We start from the raw sequence: 24555 nt of genomic DNA on the forward strand, positions 1-24555 counted from the left end.
GTAATTTAACGCGCGCACAACGAATTTTCAACCATTCCTTACTTCCACTCCGTATACAAATGGCCTGAGAAGAGTAGGTTGAAGCTGTGCCACCGAGACACGAAGGGAAGACCGAACGCAATTTGCAAGCGCCCCTACAACGCACAAATTACTAAAGAAAGAAGATATTTGGTTCGTCAATGTAGAAAGAGAACAGCATAGCGTAAAAACGCTAAGGGGAGTACTTGGACGCCTGTCAGACGCCGCAGGAACTGCTCGCCATCAAACCTTATTCTATATAAGCTTTACTTAGCTTAAGAACTGAATCTCGTCCTCGATGCGCTTTCGCCCCGCTCATCTCGAAGCTGCGAGTTATTAAGAAACTTTCGGCAGATTCTTCTCAAATACCGCAAATCCAACGACATTTTCACCTGCGCGGAATGCTTCCTATGTTTGCAGCGGAAACTTCACTATTGCTGTGAATGGCGCCCACCTAGAAAGCGTCTCGAAGCCAACGATTGTTACTCGAGTGGTCTCTTTGGACGGGACGAAGCAAGAATACAGGAAGAAGGTGAGTCTTAATTGTAGCAAGGGTGAATTAATGCCTTAAATTATTGAGATTCGGCCGCAAGATCTTTGAGTGATTAGACAGTTTGAATCAGTGCTGTGGGTGTCCATATTTTTGACGGCGGCACATGTATCAGGGATTCTTTACAGTCGCCGTCTCTGTAGCATCATTATGAGCAACACGAGTCTTAAAGTTAAAATCTACAAGACAAGGCATTAGTAATTTGTTTTTTAGTATGCCACTCGTAACCAAAAAATTAAGGGGACACGCGGTTCTATGTGTCCCCGCGTGGCTCGAAAATTTTTATTATTAAACATAACAATTTATCTGTTAATTGTGCACAATGGTGAATAAATTCCTCGCGGTAAATTCACTGAAATAGGCTTACATGTGATGAACACGCGGTAACGGTTTTTTCAAATTACGTGTTCCTGCTTTACCTCACAGCACCGAAATACTAAACAATTGTTCTTTTTGTTTTTATCAAAGTTTATTTGAACTGTTCGTAACGCCTTTTTTTAACACTTTATAACCTTACGGATGAAGTTGAAATACCGTTTCCAACAAGAATTCATTTGACCAACATATATGCCTCCTCGCTAAATTGTTAACGCATTTGTACACTTTCCTCGCTAAAATGGTAAAGTATTTGTGCACGACTAGACCTGCGAATTGCGACCGCACAAAATTTCATACAGCAATGGGCAAAAAGTAATGAGGCCGACGCATGAGCACTACAATCCGGCACAGTTACTGCATGAAACTCATACGTTTACCTTATAACACACGTCATGGTATAAGGCTTATGCAGCCAGCCGTGTAGACTGTCGCGTAAGTGGAAGTCGTGAATCAGTAATAACGAATTCAAATTTAGAGGCTGTGCATGCGATCTCTGGCAGGAACCACCTAAGATAATTAACTGCAACATTCTCCTAATTAAAAAATATTACTGCATAAAGAAACGAAAGAATCTGTGTCATGATGCTTCAAATCTTTGATAATACTTTATGGTTAACAGTTAGACATAATAATAGCATCCAGACCATTACCAAATGAAATTGTTCTTTGAACACGAAAAATATGTCTGCGATACAGTAATGAAGATAACATGTTGAAGTATTCTTAGCATTAATATAAGCTTGTAATGAAAGAAAGAACGTTACTTCGTCTTATACAAGGCGTCTTATACAAGGCCTCTTATAGGAGAGGCAAGGCGAGAAAAGCAACTTCAAACTAAACATAAGCAAAACTATCGAAAACTGGATCAGCGTGCCTATCTGTGATGGCGACAGGCAGACCACTTAAATTGGACCTTTGGCCACGCGCTCCGCTGCTCGCATATCATTTGACGCCGATAATACTTCACGAAGACGTGGAACAACGGTTGGGCCACCATGCGCGTGTGGCTACGTTCTACGGGTGGGATTGCCAGACGAAACTTTGTTGCGTATTCGTGGTCCTGAAGAGCTCAGCACGAACCAGGATCGATAATAATCAGAACTAATTTTCAATCTGGGATAGATTTGAGAAAGAAGTCTTCAAATCATTCACAAAGCATTCAAAGCATTCTTCAAAGCCTGGAGGCCCGTGTACTGTGTGATGCACGCTCAGCGATGCGCTGTGCGATACTGCACGATGCATTGTGATGCAATGTGAATGAACGTTAAAGGACTGCAGGCGGTCAAAATTTCCGGAGCCCTTCACTACGGCGTCCCTAGTAGCCTGAGTCGCTTTGAGACGTTAAATTCCCAAAAACCAATAAACCAAAAAATCCGACGAAGCCGCCATCGCCGTAGTGCAGAGCACGCACTTTCGATCCCGCCGCTAGCGAGATATTACCGTATTTATCGAATTTAGAACCATGCTTCCCGGATGTAGACCTTGAACCTGAATGCGTTGCAAACCCGCCGCGATGTCTGAATGATCAGCACGCTTGGCTGTGGAGCCCGAGTACCTCTGTTCGAACCCGACCATGATGGCCACGGGTTGTGCGATGCCAGGTTACGATAAAGATTTCAAGGTGGTCGAAATTATTCCGGCTACCTCCACTACACACTCTTTCTCCCTTTATTCTTTCACTCCCTCCTTCCTCTTTTCTCTTAAGGCGCGGTTACGGTGTCCACCGAGAAGTAAGACAGTTAATGCGCGATTTCGTTCTCTCAAAATTCACTAACCATTAATGACACTGTTGCGAGGATAAAGATTTGTGGTTTGTGGGGTTTTAACGTCCCCAAGCGACTCAGGCTATGAGGGGCGCCGTAGTGAAAGGCCCCGGAGATTTCGACAACCTGAGGTTCATCGCGTGTTATTACTCGCAATGCTTACTGCACCCGCACCTTTCATCAATGTTTTCCGCATACCTCTATACCTGCACAGGCATGTGAAGCCATGGAGAACGGCGAGTTGATGTTGTGCCCTGGAACACCGTTGGTGGAGTTCTCCGTGATCAGTAGTGCAGAGTTGGATGCGGTCGATTCTGACATTCAGGCGCTGATCAGCTTAGAGATGTACGGGCTGCATCTGCCGGTCGACCTGTTTGGCGAGAGGAGACACTTCGAATTTAATTATCAGCCACCACCCGAGTTCCACTCATTTACTCAAGGTGTTCAGAGCATTGACCCCAACGATGCATCATTTGAAATCACGGTAAGGAGTCTCCTTCTGACTACACCCTCAGCGCCATTTGCTTAAAATCTTTTCTTTCCGGAACATCACATCAGTACTGGGTGTAACAATGCCATCAGGTGATGGTATTTACAAGCTGGCCACTCAATCCTCCCAGTCTGGTTAAGCGTTTTGTTCTGGGGAGGAGGGATGTTTTTAACTTGATTAGACTACCGTTTATTGTCAATATACAACAGGAACTAAAGCATCAAGTGGCTGCCATCGCGCAGTGGGCATTTGATGGGTTGGCTGCTCGAGCATCCACCTGCCGAGAATGACAGGAACACCATACTCAACGCTCGAGGATTGGCCGATTGTCCTTCTTTTTTTTTTGCGGTCAAGCAACCGAGTTATAAGGCAAGCAACATTAACAAAATTACCCGCAAAACTTTTAACTAGTGTGAAATGCTAGCTCTTATTGCTTGAGACTGTAATTCCACCCTGCATGACTGAGCAGATCACCAAAACAGCGCTTTTAGAGAGCAGCTCATCTACATCCGGCGGGCACTGCCTTTGAGCCAGAAAAGAATTTTACTGTTGAGTAGTCACTAACTTGTGTATTTTGCGTCGTTTCATGGTTTCTATAGAGATCATTTTGCTGAAAATGGCATATCAACAATACGAAAACTGCACCTCGCAATCTGGCTATAGTCAGCGTTTCTGTTTGTTGCCCCTTGGTGTCTGGCTGAATATTTTGACCAGCGCTTCATCCCTTTAACTCATTACCAGCAATTTATGCCACCTACCTGCTAACTCTGCATATCTATTTTGTTCAGGGGAAACACTTCGAAATTCTCAGAGGCAACGAGCAACTATCCGTCCGTGTCAATGGGATGGATTACTGGTGTGAAATCAACAGCATAAGTAGTGGCTCATTTCTCTGCAAGCTTATCAGTGATGACCTTCCCATTGGGTACCCTCTCGCTTTTGAGGTAAGTACGAGACGGAGAATTCTGCAGAGTTGCATTTTGTTAACAAAATTTATGGCGCGTTATAACACCATGGCCATGTTGCGAATAGGAATCGGTTCAGTGCTGAAGCACGTGCTGTTAGTCGCTAACAGCAATCGGTGTGCAATACCATAAAATTGAATGTAACTGAAATGGACACTAATTCATTTCACCGAAGATGTCAGAGGACGCGAATGGTGAGTGGATGTTAGCTGTCAATGGATAAGAGTGAATGTTAGTGCACCAGTGTGGTGAACGATGTTGTGCGAGCATGTCAGTGGTAAACATATGTTAGCAGATGTGAGTGATTTTGAGTGATGAGTTAGTGGTGAGTTTATGTGCTTAGATGTGCGCGGTTCAGTTATGAGTGATGAGTGAATGTCAATGGATGAAAGGAATGAGTGGTTTTGTGTCGTGAGCGTTAATGGCGGTAGTGGACGTCAATGGACGGGAGTGGCGAGTGTATTTCAGAGAGGAATAAATCAAAGTGGATATGAGTGGTTCGCTAATTTCAGTGGACAGGAATCATGAATGGACGGAAGTGGTGGGTGCATTTAACGGCGAATATATGTAAGTCAATACGAGTGATTCTGACTGATGATCAGATGTCAGTGGACAGGTGCGGTGAGTATATATGAATGGCAAATAGATGTGAGTGGGTGTTAGCGGCTGTTAGCGGTGAGTGGAATCGAGCAGCGAATTGTGAATGGATATGAGGGGCGGGAATAAGTAAATTTCAGCAAGGCTGACGAATGGGCGAGTTGGTACAGAATCATTTTAATACCAGCCAAAAGACTCAACACAGTTAGGAGAATAGAAGAACACGTGACAAGGCTGCACTAGCAACTGAAATCTTCAAAGGCAAATGAAAGCTCGTACAGCGATGTTCGCCCACATAATCCAAAACAGTGAAAGGGCAAATAACAAACGATAACTATCGTTGGCAAGTACACCATCTAAAAAGCAAATTCCTCGTCGTGAAAGTTGACAAACAGCTTTGACACACACGCGTCTTTAGCCTTAGCGATATAGTACGCCTCTGCTATATCAACACATATATGTTTGTGACTTCCATACATCACCGAAGTGTCAAAGAAAACGGGCGTGCAAAATGTAGCGTCGTCCATCAATTTACATTCGCGGGATTGGCAGTGCCGTGCCAGATTTGATGTCGCCTTCACCACGAATGACTTAAAGGGCTCATTCAAGCGCACATATTGCAGACTGGGCATTTTGGGCTTCTCAATCTTGGGTATCTTGGGCATGCGCATAGTCTCCTTGCCAACGTTCACCCATGGCGAACCCCGCAAAATGGGTATCAAACTCACTATGCACGTGTTATTTTAAGAACAGCGGTTTCTCGACCAAAGACGCGACGGACAGCGGAAAAAGAATTAAATGCTGCGAAAGTACCTTTTATGCCAGCTAAGATGCACTTGCTATCTCTGCACGCTCCAGCCTCGAGCAAGAACACGCGATCTGGTTCTCAGGTGTCGTTGAGTCAGGCATTAATTCGGATGCCGGCCGCGTACTGCTCGCCAGGCGTGAGCATGAATCAGTTACGCACGCATGATCTGACTGCAGGAAGCCGGCACTCTCCTTATCTACACCGTAAAGAATATAGAAGAGGCTGTTGCAAAGTGGTTTATAATGGCTCCTCCCTCCTGCACTTACGCAGGGTCAATCGGTGCTTGCGACTAGGGGCCTGTATAGACAAACTGCGTGTCTACAAACATGTGGTGGCCCCGAGAACTCCGGTATTGGCCGGTTCCATCTTCTGCCCGTCGTCGGCTGCGGCGCATGGCTCGCCTACCATGCGCCATGCGGCGCATGGTTCGCCTAGTTTCACAACTTTTACCTATATGGAGCTATCTAGGCTGTTTAGCTTGAAGGGTTAAGTTGGGAAGCGTCGGGCCAGTTTAGCCAACGGGATGGTGACGTTGGCCAACTTGGGGGAATGATATGAATACTTCCGCGACTAGATTTCGAACTCGCGGCGGCGTAAACGGATCAGCTACGTTGGCGGCAGCGCGGGAGCACTATGCCATCAATGCAGCCGATCACGCCTCATGTTAACCTGCAGCCCACTCTAGGGCTGCATATTGCACAGCGTCATCTTCTCCAACTTCATCTGCGCTGCGAACAGATCTGGTGAGCGTAACCTCGATCAAAGCTTAACCTGAGTCTAGTATCATCGCCAGACGTGCCGACGACCAAGCAAAACGAAACTATGAGTCAACCAGGCTAAACACATGCTTTCTAACGTCTACTCGGCTTAACTACATTGAAACAGTAACAACTTCTCAGAAATACTCGAAAATGGTTAACAGCGGGTACCTTTAAAAGTGGACTGGTTGACGATGAATTGAATTCGTTGAATTAGTTTTTGTCGAAAGAAAACGGCGCAGCAGCTGCCTCACGTATTTCGGCGCATACCCGAACCACGCCGTAAGGTAAGGGACCATGAAGGGAGTGAAAGAAGAAAGGATGAAAGAGCTGCTATAGTGAAGGTCTCGAATAATTTCGCCTTGCCAGCTGCGGCCGCCATATTCCCGCAAATTTCTCAATCTCAGCGACAAGCCCCTGCTCTGCTTTCCTTCTTTTGGAATGCACCATGTTACCCTTAAGGAAAGCAGTTATCTTGGCTTCGAATTACATGCCGTGCCGAAGCCCATTCTTGATTTCGACTAGGATAACAATAATCCGCATTTGTTCTCTCATCCACACTGCCCGCTTGCGGTTTTCTGTCGTTAAACCTATTATTTTTCTTTCCATACATCGCTGCGTTGTCCTTAATTTAACCTTAAGCCTTTTTGTTAGCTTCCACGTCTGCAATTGATTACGTTGCTAAGTCAATCATTGCATCACCTGCAAACCATTACTAGGGAGTTATATGGGCAAAAAAAAAAGGTGGATCTAAAAATTGATATTCAGAATACTAAAGTAATGTCCAAGAGTTCCGGGAAGTGACTGTGGTTTACTGTTGATACCGACGCGTTGAAAACGGTAAGGGAGTAGGCCTACCTAGGGAAAGTAGAACAGAACGAGACCATGAGATTAAAACAACTGTCAGAATAAGAATGGGGTGTAGCACATTCGACAGACTCTCTGAAATTATGAATGGGAGTTTATGAATATCCTTCCAGAGAGGAGGAGGAGTAGGTAGAAGAGGAAAGGCAGGGAGGTTAACGGGAAAAATAACCGGTTTGCTACCCTACATGGTGGGAAAGGAGTGAGGCGATAAAAAGAAAGAGAAAGAAGAGGAACAGAAAATTTAATTCAGAGAAAAGAATAGAACATCAGTATTTTAGTCGTGCTAACCTCTTGGGCAGAAGCCTGCAGGCTAAAGAAGACGATTCAACTTACATTTAAGACAGCGCAGCAAGCAGTGGCAAGGAATGTTACAGGTGTCAAGTTAAGAGAAAGGAAAAGAGCAGAATGGGCCAACAAACACGGATTAATGACATAGCAGTCGAAATCAAGAAGGTGAAAAGGCCGTGGATGGGGCATGTAATACGAAGGCAAGATAACCAATGGTCATTAAGGATAGCGTATTGGATTCCATGAGAAGGCAAGCTTAGCAGGGGGTGGCAGAACGTGGGGTGAGCAGATAAGTGCGATGTATGTGGAGATCGCATAGGGGCGGCTAGCGCAGGACCGAATTCATTCGGGAGATACGCTACGAGCCTTTTTTTCCTGCAGTGGGAGTAGTCAGCCTGGTGACATTGCAGAAGTGGAGTTTAGTGGTTGGGATTATGAATGCCCATGAGTGTGAGTGAGTGCATGTGAGCGAGTGGATACGAGAGTGACTGGGTGGAACGGAGTAGATATTGGCCTGCCTGAGTGGGTGTGCACGTGAGTATGAATGAGGGGATTTGAATGTGACTGAGTGGACCAGCCAAAACTTCATGCATCGTACAGAAGTGCAACTCCTATACATTGTTTATAAAAAGTTTTGAGGGCAAAAAGAGAGAAGTTTAGCAATATTTTTTATGTAAGCATAGCTTTCCACTGGTCTGCAAAATTCCAAGGCTCTCAAATGACGGCAAAGTTTTATGTTAAAAATATGGAGGTTATTCTTATTGACATCTAAAAAATGCAACAAACTTCTTGAAAGTAATCAGAGATGGTTGGGCGCATACTTTGGTTGGCATAGAATCACCTCAATATGAGTGCCCGCTAGTGTGAGCGGATGTGATCGTGACTTTGAGTGAGCCACCTACCATAGGGCTGGGGTGTCTGAGTGGTTGTGAATAGACGTGAGCGTGAATCAATTGCTAACACTGAAGGTGCAAGTGAGTGTGAGCTATACGATGCGGGCTTGCGTGTTTGATCACACGGATCCGGGCTTTTGTGCGAAAGGGCCACCTTCCATGATGCCAAGGTATCTGGTTGAGTAGTTCTGAGTGGTGAAGAGTATGAGCGTGAGTGAGTGGATGTCAGTGTGAGTGCACATGAGTGTGAGTAAGTGGATGTGAACACAAGATGATAGATGCGTGTGTGAACCACTTGTTATCGTGCCGACATAGTTCCAGGAATCGGATGTCAGTGGGAGTGCAGGTGAGTGCGAATGAGAGGATGTGAGCCTCGGTGTACGTGATTGTGAGAATGCCACTTCTTATGGCGTCGAGGTTTTGTGTCAGTGGTTGTGAGAATACATGAACTGAGTGAGTGGATGTAGTGCAGGTGCTCGTGAGTGTGAGCGAAAGAATTTGAGCTCGTGCGAACTTGAATGTGAATGAGCCGCTTTTCATGGTGCCGAGTTTTGTAAGTAAGCGGTGCTGAGTGGACATGAGTAAGGCATGAGTGAATAGATGTCAGTATGAGCGTACGTTGCCGTGAGCGTAGAGATGAGAGCGTACCTAGGTGTGAGAGTAGACTTCATTATGAGCGAGTGTATGGCAGTGGGAGTGCGCGTGAGCGTTTGTTATTGAACGCATGAGTGGCAATGAGTGTTAGTGGATGTAACCGTCACTGTACATGAATGTAGGTCACCTCTCACAGTGCCTAGGTATGTGAGCGCGTGGTTGTCTGTTGACATGTCAATGAGTGGACGCCAGTGTGAGTTAATGTGAGTAAAAGCGAGTGAAGGCGAGCGTGAGTGAATGCGAGTGAGTGATTGAGTGGATGTTAGCGGGAGTGTAAGGGAGAATGAGTGAGTGGAAGTTTTGGTCAGAGTAAGTTTGGGTCAATCTGAGTGAGTGAATGTCGTCATAAGTACGACTTGAGTGTGAATGGGTGGATGTCAGTGTGACTGCACGTAAGTGTGAATGAGTGGATATGAAAATGAGTGGACATCAATGTGAGTGAACAACCTTTGGCGGTACCGAGGTATGGTGCAACGGAAGTGATTTGTCGAATCAGTCAGCGTAGGACACTGTGTGGAATATGTTGCTTCACATAAAATAACTCGGTGATTTTAATGCGGTACCTTTCACTCTGTCGCCGAGGAAAAACACTGGTTTTATATTGTTACGGGACGGCGGGCCCGCGCAGAGAAAGGCACAGAGAGTCAGACACAGGAGACTCGGACACAACCGGCCGCGGCGATTCTCTTTTGTTCTCTACCTCACGCGCTAGCGCCGCGCGCTCTCCCCTCGCGCTCGCCCCGCGCCTCTTCTTTATTTGTATACCGCAGCGCGCTCTTGGTTGCGAAGGTCGTATGCCGTTACATCTTTCCACCGGGGGGGGGGGGGGAAGAGGTGGAAGATAAGAGTCTCTTCCAGTCTCCAAGATAAGAGGGGGAAGACACCGCTGGTGTCCCCTAGCGCGTGCTTCGCTTTGCAGGCGGCATCGAACTCGTCCCGATGAGCCCGGGCTGAGGTTCTTCGCACCGGCGCAGCTTGGTGCGCAGGAGGCATCGTCACGTTTTGATGACAGTGTCGGCTGACACGAGACGGTCCCGGTAGATCCCGGGGCTGCTTGTAGGCGACTCCTCGCCGTACGAAAACTGCGAGGGCTTCTCGCACCGCGGGACTTGGGATTGCGTTCACGGAGCAGCGCTCCACTTAAGGGGCGGCATTCAGGAAGGGAGGCCTGGTGCTGGTACGGGAGGGCGGCACTAGGGAGGACGTGGGAGCCAAGTCGGGATCACGGTGGGTGCCGGAGACATAGCTCTTCATGTTGGAGACATGTTCCGGAAAAATGTGGTGTACACCGCGTGGTCGAAGCTCGGGGAGGTCTTCTAGACGGTACGTAACGGGGCCGAGCCGTGCAACTACACGGTAAGGGCCGCGGTATCGGGGCAAGAGCTTCGCGGCACGGCCAGTCGCGCGGATGGTGCGGCGGACGAGGACCAAGTCACCGGACCGAAAGGAGGGAGGTGGTGGTGCTGCAGCATTGGCCACTTGCGCACGCGCATGGGCCGTGAGAAGGTTGCGCTGAGCGTCGAGGCGGGCGGAACGAAGTCGTTGGGCGCAGTCAGTCGGTGACGCAGTAGGATGGCGAAGGCCCAACTGCGCGTCGAGAGGGATGGAGGGCGTTCTGCCATAGACGACTGAGAACGGCGTGACATGCGTTGTTTCTTGAGCCGCAGTGTTGAGTTCAAAAGCTGCAGTAGAAACAAAACGATCCCAGTTTGTGTGGGACGGAGCGACGTAGGAGGCGAGTATATCCGTAAGGGTGCGGTTGACACGCTCCACGAGGCCATTGCACTGGGGATGATTGACGGATGTAGTGGAATGCGCAATGCCGAAGGAGCGGAGGGCACGCTCAAATTCTTGGGACATAAAGCAGCTCCCGCGGTCCGTGATGAGGCGTTGTGGCACACCATGCCGAAGAACAAGATGTTGTTCCACAAACAAGACGGCATGAGCGGACGACGTGTCGGGAACGGGCAGTGCTTCGACCCACTTGGAGAAGTAGTCGACCGCAACCAGAATATACCGGTTGCCGGCGCGTGTCTTCGGGAACGGGCCCAAATGATCCAGTCCAACCAGTTCGAAAGGTGAACTCGGCGGCGAAAACGCCTGCGGGGGTGGCTTTGTTACTCGTGTGGATGACTTCCTGAACTGGCACGTCTGGCAGGACGCCACGTGTTCCTTGACGTCTCTGGACAAATTAGGCCACCAAAAGCGCTCCGACACTCGTGCGTAGGTTTTGCTGCGACCAAGGTGACCAGCCGTGGGAGCGTCGTGTAGGCCGCGCAAGATTTGCGACCGCAGTGTTGCCGGCACAACTGGCAACCACACGGGTGGTCGACCACGGAACCACTTCACATGACACAAGAGGTTATCCTTCATTTGATAGACCCGGCGCAGTTTGCGGAGACCTGCGCCGACGGCGGTGCCAAGGGAGTGGATTATGGCAGCAACGTCGGGATCTTGCGCTTGCGCAGTCCTGAGGTCTGTCAAAGCTGTCACGGAACAAGGGTGGCGAGAAAGGAAATCGGCATCCTGATGTGCAGAGCCGCGCCGATGCACTATGGTGAAATCATACTCTTGAAGTTGCAGGGACCAGCGTGCAATCTTGGCATTTAAGTGTTTGGCAGACTGCAGCCAAGTCAGAGCGCTATTGTCCTTGACGATGGTAAAGTGACGGCCGTACAAGTAGGGACGGAACTTCTCGACGGCCCAGACAACGGCGGGGCACTCGAGTTCTGAAGAGTGGCGGCGGCGCTCAACGTCGGAAAGCTGGCGGCTGGCATAAGCTAGGACTTTATGGTCACCAGACTCGTCTTCCTGCAGAAGGACAGCGCCGAGCCCATCTTGGCTGGCATCCGTGTGAAGGACGATGGGGGCCGATTCGTTGTAATGGGCCAACGTAGGAGGCTCGAGGAGCGCGTGCTCGACGTCAAGGAACGCGAGCTGTTGGGCCGGTGTCCAACTCCACGCTGCATTCTTCTTCAGTAGGGCGGTCAACGGAGCGCTTCGCTTGGCAAAGTTGGGTATAAAACGACGGAAGTATGAAGCAAATCCGAGGAAACTTTTGAGCTCCTTGGCAGTGGTGGGAGCTTCGTAAGCCGTAAGCGCTTTTAGCTTCTCCGGGTCGGGACGGATGCCATGCCGGCTCACAACGTGACCCAAGTACGTGACCTCTGCGAAACCGAAGAAACATTTCTTTGGTTTTAAGCGAGGCCCAGCAGAGGTAAGGGCTTCGAGGACTAGTTTGAGTCGCCTTTGGTGTTCATCAAACGTGGCCGCATAGACAATGACGTCATCCAGGTAGACCAGCGCCATAGTCCACTTCATATGGCCTAAGACGCGGTCCATGAGGCGCTGAAAGGTGGCTGGAGCATTTGAGAGACCGAACGGCATACGGTTGAATTGGTAGAGGCCGTCGGTAGTCACGAATGCTGTCTTTTCCACATCATCGGGGTGAACAGGCACCTGCCAGTAGCCCGAGAGCAGATCTAGGGTGGAAAAATAACGGGCCCCCTTCAGGCGGTCAAGTGCATCGTCGAGGCGGGGCAGCGGGTACACGTCGAGACGAGTGATAGCGTTCAACTTGCGGTAATCTACGCAGAAGCGGAGTGTTCCATCCTTCTTGCGCACAAGGACGACAGGCGAGGACCAAGGGCTACAAGAAGGGGCGATGATTCCCTGGTCAAGCATGTCGCATACGTGCTGCTGGATGACTCTCCGTTCAGCTGGCGCGACACGGCGAGGTTGGTGATGAATAGGCCCACGGTTTTCGGTGTTTATCCGGTGTTGGGCCCAGGGAGTGCACCCGAGTTCACTGGCGCTTAGAGCAAGGCAACTGCGATGCTCGAGCAGCAAGGCCTTCAGAGAGGCGAGCTCCGCGCAGGTCAGGGTGGGCCCAAAGTTAAATGCGTCCCATGATAGGACCGCCGGCGCTGGAGTGTGGTGAGATGGTTTTTCATGCTGCAAAGACGCAACCGGTGATACTGAGTCCAAGACTGACGCTGCACCCAATTGCGTGCCGGGAGTCAGCACGAGCGGTGCGCGGCTGATATTAAGCATTAACACGTGGGCCTCTCCATTGAGCACCGACAGAAGGCTTCGAGGGGAGGTCATCTCTCGGGCCGGAGCCGAACACCGGGTAGGTTCGAAAATCACATCCGCTGTGATCGGATTGTCAGACTTGGCATGAACCCAAGTTGCCGCACCCGGTGGCAGAGTCACGGCGGTCGCCACAGTCACGGTAGTGACGTCGACTGGCTTGACTCGACGTGGCCACTTCGTTCCGAGGTAGCGCACAGATCCTGAAGCACGCTTGGTCGCCGACACCAGGGACTGCCACAGGGTGACCCCGACGCTGGAAATCCAGCTAAGCCAACCCGGCCCACACAGAGTTTGGCTCGCATGTGGTTCTGTGGTGGTAAAATTGAGAACGACTCCGGCTTGCTGGCACCACCCGCACCCGAGGACGACTGGCCAAATAGGGCTGTCCGCGACAACAAACTCGGTGGAGATGGTCTTTCCGAGTGCTGTCACGTTGACGGTAACATGTCCGACTTGCTCCACCGGGGCGCCGTTAAAAGCTACTAGCCGGGTTTTGGCGGCTGGAAGAAGCAGGTGGGGCGCGTTGACAATAAGCGATTTGTCGAGCACATTAACAGCCGCTCCAGTGTCGACCAAGGCCGCTACGTGCCGATCAAGCAGGGCGACGTCAACGAGCACGTAGGGAGCTTCCGTTGTCATCGAAGCCGACGAAAGAAGGGGACGCGGCGAACTAAGGAGTGCGGTGACGGTCTTTATCCGGGGGCACCGTTCCACCGAATCGTTTTCCGACGTCGGAGGGCCAGCACAGTCCCTCGCGTAGTGTCCCCTCAGGCCGCAGCGGAAGCAGGTCGTGCGGGTGTCATTACGCCTGCGTCGGGTAGAGGCCGCTGTGGGGACTGAGAACCGAGAAGCCTGCACCGAGACGCTGTGCTCGGAAGACGGTGGCGACCCCCGCGTGGCCAGCAAAGTCGATTCCGCCTCGACGGCGAGCGCCATGGCGGCGCGGACGGACTCAGGACGCCCAGAGCGGACCAAGCGCTGCACCTCAGGGAGTCGGATGGCGTCGACGAATGCCTCGGTGCCGACCAGGGCCACGGCGTTCTGAGGCGCCCCCGGCAACGACTGCAGAGCCAGGCGTTCAATGGCGGCGGCGAGGTCCTGGTATGTCTCCCCGGGCTCTTGACGGCGGACTCGCAGGCGGTGGTACTGCACACGGGGGTGACCTGAGGCACTGTAGTGGGCGGCGAGGAGGCCCGCCAGGACAGTATAAGAGCCCAGCTGGTCAGGCGGCACGTTCTGCAGCAGCTCAGTCGCGCGGCCTCTCAGTTTGGCGACGAGCATCCGTGCCTTCATCTGCTCGTCCCAGCCTCTCGCCGCCGCAATACTGTCCAGCTGGATGCGGTAAGCATCCCACGAAATGGTGCCGTCGAACGTGGGCAGCTCCACGACGTCCAATGATGCGCCCGCGCCGAGCACGCTATTGGCTGCTACGACCGCAGGTACAGCGACGGCAGAGCCGGGTACAGCGGCGGCGGGGACGTCCAGAGGCACCGGACCCGTGCTCGGGTTGACTGGCAGAAGGCGACGGAAGTCGCGCCGGATCGCCTCCATCTCCCCAGCCTGGGCGGTCAGACGGGCCTCCCACGCGTCCATCCGCCGATTGACAATATCCAGGAGGCGCTCAATACCGGCGTCCAGCCGCTGCGGAGAACCGACCCTCGCCGAGCGCCCAGGCCTAGCGGTGCCGGCCGCTGCGTCGTCGGCGCCGTCGGCTGGTGGCGGAGTCCTGTCGACTGGCGCGTCGGGTGCCTGATTCTGGGAGCGTTTGAGCGGCATGATCCCACCGCTGCCACCAAATGTTACGGGACGGCGGGCCCGCGCAGAGAAAGGCACAGAGACTCAGACACAGGAGACTCGGACACAACCGGCCGCGGCGATTCTCTTTTGTTCTCTACCTCACGCGCTAGCGCCGCGCGCTCTCCCCTCGCTCTCGCCCCGCGCCTCTTCTTTATTTGTATACCGCAGCGCGCTCTTGGTTGCGAAGGTCGTATGCCGTTACAATATGTAATAAAACTCAGTGACTGGCCAAGAGAATATTGACGTCGTAAGTGTTGGCACTACTACCTGGAAGCACAAACGTAGCACGGAATGCAGTGTCATTTGGGCGGAAAATGTAACAAGCAAAAAAATAAAACGTGGTATGGCTGTGGGTGTGTTTCAAACCAGAGTGGAGTCGCTAACAGATCAGCTTGGCTGTCTTAGAAGTACTTAAATTTGGGCGAGGTGCGTGTCACTTTAGACGTTATTGTTTCCTTTATCAAGCTTGCCTCGGCACTGCATTCGATTACTACGCCATTGTAACAGCCGATCATCCGCATGCTCAACAGCTAGTCTCTCTCGCTGTCCTTTGAATGTCGTCGTCTTCATCCGCTTCCCTCCTTGCGCAATTAACCTCGAACAGTTCGCTCTCGTATTGCCGTCTATGGGGAGTTACGCTGCCCTGTAATTGTATGCACTCGTTTAAAAAGAGTAAAACTTTGCAACGATATCCATACATAAATAATTAGCTCTCGAACATGGCCTATGGTGCGCGAGGTGTGAAATCCGTCAAAAGAACTCCATATCCCTTGCATCGCTTTTATTTCGCGAAAATATTTGATATTTTTCAGTTTTACCTGCAGTAATAATGGTTCGGTACATATTTTCTGTTAATGCACTACGGAAACACTTTAGAAGTGTGTTTATGCACGCATTTGTCGATGAAATCCTTCTTGAATGGCACTTTCTTGTGCATCTCAGTTTCATGACTCATTTACCTACTAACCTTGCACTCTGAATGCATTACTGATTGAAAATAATGTAACGCGGCGGCCAGCCGAAGAATGAGGCGTGGTGAACGATGGCTATGAGATGATTTAATGGCCGCTTGCCTAGCGCGGGCGCTCCGACCCGCGCCACTGCCAGCTTCGTCTTCGTCACACTACCCGGGGCCTCCGAGCGATCGTCCCGATCGGTGACAAACAGACGGCGAAATGGAGATGGTCTTGAGTGAAGGATCGAACAATATGTAGAAGATGGTGCAGTGCTGGCCGCCACGATGAGAAAGATGAGAGAATGAGTCCCGGTCCACGAAGCGTCCGCGCCGTAGGGTGCCAGGAGCTGACGGCCGAGGTCTCTGGACGCACCGAACGGCGGGGCAGGGGGGCGGTGTCTTCACGTTTGGGTGTTGAGTCAGTGGGGTCTTGGTTCGGTGGGGTCTTGGGTCGGTGGGGTCTTGGGTCCGTCGGGTCTTGGGTCGTCGTGTCGTGTGGTCCGGGCGGGGGACGGGGCTGGGGTGAGCGGCGAGGTCGGTTCAGGTCGGGCGGGCTGGGGCACGGCCGTGCGGCGCTGACCAGGTACTCACGGCCGACGTCCACGGCAGGCCCAGGACGCCGAAGCTCCGTGGCCAGGATGGCGATCAAGGGACCCCAGCAGCTCACACCAAATGTAACGCGGCGGCCAGCCAAAGAATGCGGCGTGGTGAACGATGGCTATGAGATGATTTAATGGCCACTGGCCTAGCGCGGGCGCTCCGTCCCGCGCCACTGCCAGCTTCGTCTTCGTCACAATAGTCACGCCCCTTTTGCGGTGACGCGAGGCAAACTTTTCCATCAGATATCCAGTCACGCTATGTTCTTGAGGCACGATTCAGGAACGATGCTGCACATTTTTTTCGTAAATACAGCTGGACTGTTAGGCTTTATTATTGTTCTCCTTTTCACAGGTTATTTATGCCGGCCAAAGCTACTCCTTGGGTGAAGTGATGCTTGTGCCCGAAGATGCCAGCCATGATATGGTTCTCATCTCAACTGCAGTGGCCGTCGTCCTCCTGATGTCGGTTGTCGGAGTCGGGATATTCTTGATTTGCCGACGAAACCGTCGATCCAGAAGTACTTCGCAGTCCGCCCACTTCGTCTCTTTCGACAAGTACCACAACAAGGACCAGGTTCGGATTAGTGAGAGCAACAGTGAGAGCACCTATTTATCTTCTATTAGCTAAATGTCCCTCACTGAGATTTTAACCCATCTCTCTTGCTGAGATTAGTTAAGACGCGAGGAAGGTTGTACGAGGAGAGAGCACTCACGCCTCAAATAAGAGCCTCTATAGAATCGTTTAGATACAGCATTTATGTAAACAAAGAGAAGGAAAAGACAAATGGCCTGGACGCGAAAAAATTCGAAGGTGACGAAAGTACACATAAGAACAAGATACAGTTTAGGTCTCGTATTTCACATGGATGGCAGAGACAAATACATGCCCATACGTGCATGCTTACACAGATGCTTATATAAGCATATACATCCATGTCAACATACAAGCATACATGCATAAATACGCACATACTATCGAGAGCAAAAATAACAGACCCCTGCCAGCGCGTGCCGATCCGCTCCAAACTGCATGCGAGCGCCGTCTGACGATGAATTCCTGGTGCCGAGACCAGCGCAGTGGCGTGCGCCCATCTCGAGGGGCGCTACGCATTGCGCGCGCTGCGCCAGTCTCGGCTCCAGGAGGGCTTCGTCAGACGGCGTTCGCATGCAGTTTGGAGCGGATCTCACGCGCTGGCAGGGGTCTATTTTTTTTTGCTCTCGATAGTGCACGCACGCGCGCGCACGCACGCACACACGCACGCACAGACACAGACACAGACACACACACGCACGCACACGCACGCGCACACACAAGCACACGCACGTACACACGCACGCACGCACACGCACGCACGCACACGCACAAACATACGAGGTATTTCAGGGAAGGCTGAGTAATTTTCAAAAATTGGCTTTTTGGGGTAAAAATATGGCTTTTGCGGCTTGGCATTACCAGTGCGGGTGGGCACGGAAAAGGCGGTGAATTGTCTTAGGTAGCGAAATAGTTAACTAGTTTCTGCTATTCTACGTTTTTAGTATCGCAGCTAAACACATGATTGCAATTAATTTCTAGGCGGTCGTTAGTAATAGATATATCGGTTTTTAGAACTTAGTAAGCGCGATTATCCACGCAGGTGTGCGCCGAACAAATTTGGCAACATCGTGCCGCAATACATGCGCTTTCAGTGAGCACGCAGGAAAAGCAACCTTTCCGGTGTAGGTAACTAGTCTAAAACGCCAAATTTTGTCGAGCCAAACAGCCAAATCTTTTCGCGCTTTCGAAATTCCAGAATCTGATATGGCTATTACTACCGACCGGCTAAAAATCTATGTTTGCGACTAGGCGCCTAACTCTACTAGTAAAAAAGTTAGTTATGATGCATTAGCTAACCATTTTAGTAATTTAGAAGATTCGCCGGTTGTCTTGTGTCCGCCAATGCTGTTTAAACTTTGCTGAAGAAGCCATATTTTTACCTCCAAAACCTATCTTTAGAATTACTTAGTCTTCACTGAAACACCTGGTTTGTGCATGCACCTTGTCATCATCGGCGTCATCGTGCCTACTACAGAGAAGTCGCCCCTTCCAAATCTCTCCATTAACCCTGTCTTGCGGCAGCTACGGCCACTCTATGCTAGCAAGCTTCTTAAACTCATCTGCCAACCCTTCTTTCGGGCACCTGTGCTGCATTTGCCGTGTATTCAAATCCAGTCCGTTATCCTTAACACGTACTTTCTTAACAATTCCAGCATCTCACTACCAATGGTAAACTAGCGTTGCCTTCTGAGACTTTTGAACAATACAGACACACTTACTGAACGTATTACAGACTTACTGACACACTTACTGAGACACTTACTACACACTTACAGACATATAGACACACTTACTCAACGACACACTTACTGAACGTATTTAACAGCGACAGGCAGCAAGATATCTGAAATGAAAACATTTTACGCCTATTGCAGCTGCATACATTGAGATGACAGCACAGACACCGAGAAGGATAGAGCGCCTCCGTGGGCATACTCTACAGTAACAACAAACAACACGACCAAGCTCCTTCGCAAACCAAAGCCGACAACTTAACCAGCGGTTGATATGAGTCCAGGAACGTATATAGGTTATCAGACGCATCGGTCATAGAAAAAGGCTGAAGAACGGTGACTACTAGCTCTACTCATTCTGAGGTAGTCACACATCAGGATCACGGACTATCCGGACCCGCTTGTGATGGAGCTCTACGCAATCCGTTGTATGATGGAGGGTATAAATAACCTTTCATTTCTCAGAAAAGCCTAGATCTACGCGTACTCCTCAGTGGCCATTAAACGAATTGATAGAGCGACGAATACACTGAGCATCCCAGACGAGATACAGGCTTCCAACATTAAAATAATTAAACGCATCCAGCTACATTGGACACAAAACGTATGTCGAATGTTGTCCAGAGGAAAGCAGACGTTTTACACACCTAGCCCCTAATACGAATGCCTCTCCACTAGCCTCCCACTAGACTCACCTAGAACCCCTCGGCTAACAAAGCTAACACAAGAGTACACTAGAGGTCCAAGCTCGCTCTCACGGCTTCCCGTAAATGCGCGAATCCTGACCTAGAACCGCATAACAAGGTGCCACTTACTCTTATATAACCTACTTCGCTAAGGTCGCGGGGGCAGGTGGTCCTGGCCCTGCGCTGGGATGCGTTCACAGCCGCGTGTGCCTTCGGCAATCATCGGGAAAGTTCTTTTTCTCGCCTTATTTCGGCGCGCGGCGCAGACGCCTTGCGATCGCTATAGCAGCATTACAGATATATGCAGACCTTGGTTTCATTTTGCGCATTTCGCAATAACCTAATTGATAGTGCGAATATGGTCGACTGTCGAGCAGCGTTTACAAAAGCCTGTCTGGTCATTTTCTTGGACGAAGTATAAGGTTGTCGTGATTTTATTAGCGATTACTTTAGTGAATACCTTTTAGGCGACGGACTATAAGCTGATTGGTCCCTAATGTATCAAATTCTTCACGTCCTTTTTCTTGATGATCTAGATATTATAGCATTTTTCCCAAGATTCCGACACACTAGAGCTCATTCAGCATAGCCTATAGAGAGAAGCTACTTTTTCTAGCCCAATTACCCACCCTTCGCTCAGCAGATCTCTGGTTACTGGATCCTTACCAGTTGCTTTCCCCCTATGCATTGCGACTAAGACTGTGTAGCCAGTAAACTGTGAAGGTCGACTGCCACCCTAAAAATGGGCTGAAATTTGCTTTAATGAAAGTGCGTAGAATGTAATCCTTATAAATTGCAGTTCTAGCCTGTTTGATGTTATTTCGCTTTTACGAATAATAACGCTGCCTGTTAGAATGCTTACAGCGGAAACGAAAGATTTTGTTTAGCTGCTAATTGCAATGCAATAATTCCTTTTTGAAGAGCAGCTTCCACTGGTCGAGGGCGGAAAGAAATCGGGTTTTCCTTGTTTGCTTTTGTTTTTTTAGGGCGTTGATTAGAGATCATTTGGAGGCGGTGGTGGATGAGGGTGGGATTGCGCAAATGTGCTTCTACTGCCAGCATTGTTTAGTCACTTAGAGCACTCCACTAGTGTAGGAGTGGATAACCTCCAGCATAGAGTCACGCTTTTAGGGTGATCCTGTTTTGAACCTTGAAAGATCTTATTAACGGCTTCTGAGTACGCAGTTCTTGATGAAGATTGGTGTTATATGTTGCCCCGTATCTGGCGCTTTTCTTACAAAGGTCACGAGAGATTTAGAGACGTCTTTCCCCGTGACGTCACCCGTTGTGGTGTTTAGTGACTCTAAGCGGACGTTAATTCTCAACCACTACAAACCAGGTGCGGCGCCTTGCCCGAAGTCGACGCTTCGCCGACGAAGTGCTATTACCCGAAGTCGACGCTTAGCCTGAACTTACGACTTAACGAAAATGTGTAGAGGGTGTAGCTTGTCTGTTAGCAAAACTATTCAGGCGCACCTCTTTTTTGTTCTCCCACAGACTACGTGCAAGCAAGCAGTGCTTCTGCCCATCAGCCTTTAATGGAGTTCGCTTTCGAAATGGATGATGAGACTATGGCTATACTTCAAGGCGACAAACTCCTCTTCAAGAGAGAACTACTCGAGCTGGGCCCCATCATCGGCCAAGGTATCTTGAATTGCTCATTTTACACTGATGATGCTATGTTAGTCAATTGGGCTACTATGAACATCTGCGATTGCCGTTGCATCATAGACGCAGTTCAGCTGGGAGTTAAGAAATATTTCTCATAGCAAAAATCAAGTTCATCTTCTCGATAGCAAAAATCCGATATTTTTATGAAAAACTGTTTTCTTTGGATCTGGGCACCGAAGGTCTCCTTTCAACTCCCTACTTCAATTCTTGTGAACTAACAGACGCACTTGCAGTGTAAATTATAAGCAACACAACGAGCTCATGTGGACTTAGCCTTGCTTAGCAGATATTTTCGCACTGGAATTTTCTCTAGATCCAGTCACCCATTACGCTGAAGGGTTGCTTTTGGACCCCCCAAATGGCTGTGAATTTTTTCATTTAAAATTCCCTGTATTATCATTCCCTGCACCAAAAGGGCACTTTGGTTGTGTCTACCGCGGTACTTTGAAGGCGGCAGGCAGAGGCACAGTCCAGGATGTCGCCGTGAAAACTCTTCGCAACGGTACGTAAAATGTCAATTTTTCTGCATTATGTGCTTTTCGTGGTATTACATATTCGGCATTGCAACAATAGCGTGTCCGTGAACCCACCGCAAAGGTTTTTCTTTTGCGTCACAAACACGGCACATTACAGTCAGATACAACTTGTTTGAAATGAGCGCCCACATATCCGCCGTGACACAATGCGATCTGATGTTAAAGATTTTATTTTAGCTAAAGAAGAAAACAACCGCCACATGAAATTATTTGCACAGAACTTTTTACGCATGGCTCTTGTTTCGTATAGTGAACCATCAAAAACCTGATTTTGTCTCCTGTTGTGATCGGTCAGTGGAGGAATACAGGTCGCTGCAGACCACGGCCTATTGTTACCAGCTGCTGTTTTTTCTGAAGTTGCTCCTGCCATAGTCCGGTTGTCGCACGCTTTTTAGAAATGCGACAACCATAGGAAAGTTTTAACTGTACTCAGAAGTGGTTTGTTTTATTTATGTTCCTTTCTTTTCTTTCTTGGAACAAAGCTACCCTTGACCGCAGTTGTTACTTCGGGGACCAAAACAGTGCGTGTCACTATTTCTTTAACCGCGCACCTACGTGCGATCAATAGTGAGATCAGTACTCCAATTTTACCGAAGAGTCATTCGTGTATATTCAATGTCCATTATGGAAAAGATTCATGGTGAGATTTTTCGCAGTAAAACAGTCTGGTAGCCCCGGAAGCTGTGTGCCTTTTCGAGTGTACGGGAAATATACGTGTTAAAGCTAATTGCAAGGGCGTCACTCGCTCCTCGTGCTCATGGCATGATTGTTGGCATGGTTGTTGGTAGGTTTGATGGCAGGTTTGATGGCAGGTTTGATGGCAGGTTTGATTGCAGGATTGACGGCAGGTTTGATGGAAATTCTCTCGAGGAATTTCAGGCCATTCTCTATCGCTTCTGCTTTACTACCTACTGAACCATAGCGAGGCCCCTTCAAACTGTGTTTAGCACAAGTACTCGAAATTTCTGCGCTAAAATGATTGCTGTCTGTGCTGGCTGCTTGTGTTAACATCACGATGTAGGCTCTCGCGGGGGCGAAGATGACAACCGTTCGTTTCTCAAGGAGGCTCTCATCATGAAGGACTTCCACCACGTCAACGTGCTGCCCCTGATTGGGCTGACAATTGATCATAGAGACGGATTCATGGTGATTACACCATACATGAAGTACGGGGACCTCCTCTCCTACATACGAGACGAAAAAAATGTAAGTGCGCCTTTCTAGTCTGCATTTTTCAGCCTCTAGTCGCTCCCCCTTTATGATGCACAGGTTTATCCGCATAAGATTAGGCACGCTTCTTCTTACACAGCATCATGGCTGTCTAAACAGATATAAAGAGCAAAAGCGCTTTCTTTATCAGCCATGTCAGCTACTCGCAACCTATGAAGCGTCCAACCATTCATTGTATAGCGCCTAGGTGATAGGTTCATTCATCTACACACGTGCACTCCTATGTGCGCTCAAGTCTTCCTCTGCCGTATGTCGCTTACCTCCGTACGCTGGACAAGAACCTCAGCATTTTTAATCCTTATTATAGGTATTTATTAGTGATATTAGAAATTTTGTCCAGGCCTGCAGAATTATTTCAGAAAGTCTTCCTTCACATTCGCTCTCCTGCAGCGCCCAACAGTGAAGCAACTGATAACATTTGGCGTTCACGTGGCTGAAGGCATGAAGTACTTGGCGGACATAAAGTTTGTGCACAGAGACCTCGCAGCTCGCAACTGCATGTGAGTGGAGACACCCTTTTGTGGATTTGCCTTGTAGAGTACCTTACACAATACACTCAGCCGACTGACTGACTGCAGGATTAACGAAGATTTTGTGGTACGAGTCGCCGACTTCGGATTGTCACGTGACATTTACGAGAAGGACTACTACAGTGGCGACAACAAGACCAAGCTTCCCGTGAGATGGATGGCACCAGAGAGCTTGGAGAAAGCCGTCTACAATTACAAGACAGACGTTGTGAGTCTTGCACGCAATGCAGTTTTCCCGGCGCTGCACTCGTAATTTTTCCTGATATAGGACTTGGAACTTCCTCGATGAAAGCCTACGGTTCCTTTTTCCAGTGGTCTTACGGGGTCCTTTTGTGGGAGCTGATAACGCGTGGTGTGACGCCATATCCAGATGTGGACAACTGGGATATCATCAACTTTTTGAAGCAAGGGCGCCGAATGCAGCAACCAGAATTCTGTCCGAATGAGCTGTCAGTTTGCTTTCATTTTTTCTTCACCCAATCACTGATCCCTGTTCCCAGCTTCAGCTGTTCCAGGCTCTGTGTTTGCTTCTTTATTCCCAGGTACAACATCATGCTCCAGTGCTGGCAAAACGACCCAAAGAAGCGACCTCCGTTCAAGAACCTCGTCGCCGAAGTGGCGGACGTGATCACCAAAGTTGGAAAGAGAAAGAGGGACACACGAGTCAGCTTAAACGTCACATACATGAACTGCCCTCATGCTGACAAAACTTGCGTTGCCGAGCCGTCCACCGGATCATTTACGAATTCGAAGCCCGTCGCAGCAGCCGATGCCAGTTCTGAGAATCGTCAGTCTCACCCGAGCGATTCATGACGTAACTAGTTTGCAAGGATCACACATTTATGTACCGTAGAAACACAAACACTACTAACCGCCGTGTGACAGTACTTTGTGACTATGTTTCTGCTGCAGTCAGCTTACCTAACTTCAAGGTATACTGTCTGTCGCTAAAGTTACGAGCACTTGTAATCTTGGCTGAAGTGAGACTAAAAGAACGATGCGAGCTGGCTAGTTAGCGATCGTAAATAATTAGACGGAACAACGCAACTGCTATCAGGAAAAGCATTGCGCGTCATTTGAATTACGCACAGGGACGAGC

The 24555-nt window shown here is 49.5% G+C and overlaps 1 protein-coding gene across 1 annotated transcript in view; it reads left to right on the plus strand.

Annotated features, from left to right (window-relative positions):
• LOC149359438 (hepatocyte growth factor receptor-like) overlaps window positions 1–24279 on the plus strand; it is a 57144-nt gene extending 32865 nt beyond the window's left edge. Inside the window, exons 10-20 of the mRNA XM_089567682.1 lie at window positions 439–550; window positions 2924–3193; window positions 3988–4143; window positions 16828–17071; window positions 20987–21133; window positions 21576–21662; window positions 22718–22902; window positions 23317–23426; window positions 23505–23664; window positions 23769–23905; window positions 23999–24279. Coding sequence (XP_089423808.1) covers window positions 439–550; window positions 2924–3193; window positions 3988–4143; window positions 16828–17071; window positions 20987–21133; window positions 21576–21662; window positions 22718–22902; window positions 23317–23426; window positions 23505–23664; window positions 23769–23905; window positions 23999–24269 — 1879 coding nt within the window. The 3' untranslated portion in view covers window positions 24270–24279. The remainder of the gene's footprint in view (window positions 1–438; window positions 551–2923; window positions 3194–3987; window positions 4144–16827; window positions 17072–20986; window positions 21134–21575; window positions 21663–22717; window positions 22903–23316; window positions 23427–23504; window positions 23665–23768; window positions 23906–23998) is intronic.
• Window positions 24280–24555: the final 276 nt, after the last annotated feature.

This window comes from Amblyomma mixtum, chromosome 2 (genome assembly GCF_055824585.1).
Source record: "Amblyomma mixtum isolate Tamu chromosome 2, ASM5582458v1, whole genome shotgun sequence".
NCBI classification, from domain to species: Eukaryota; Metazoa; Arthropoda; class Arachnida; order Ixodida; family Ixodidae; genus Amblyomma; species Amblyomma mixtum.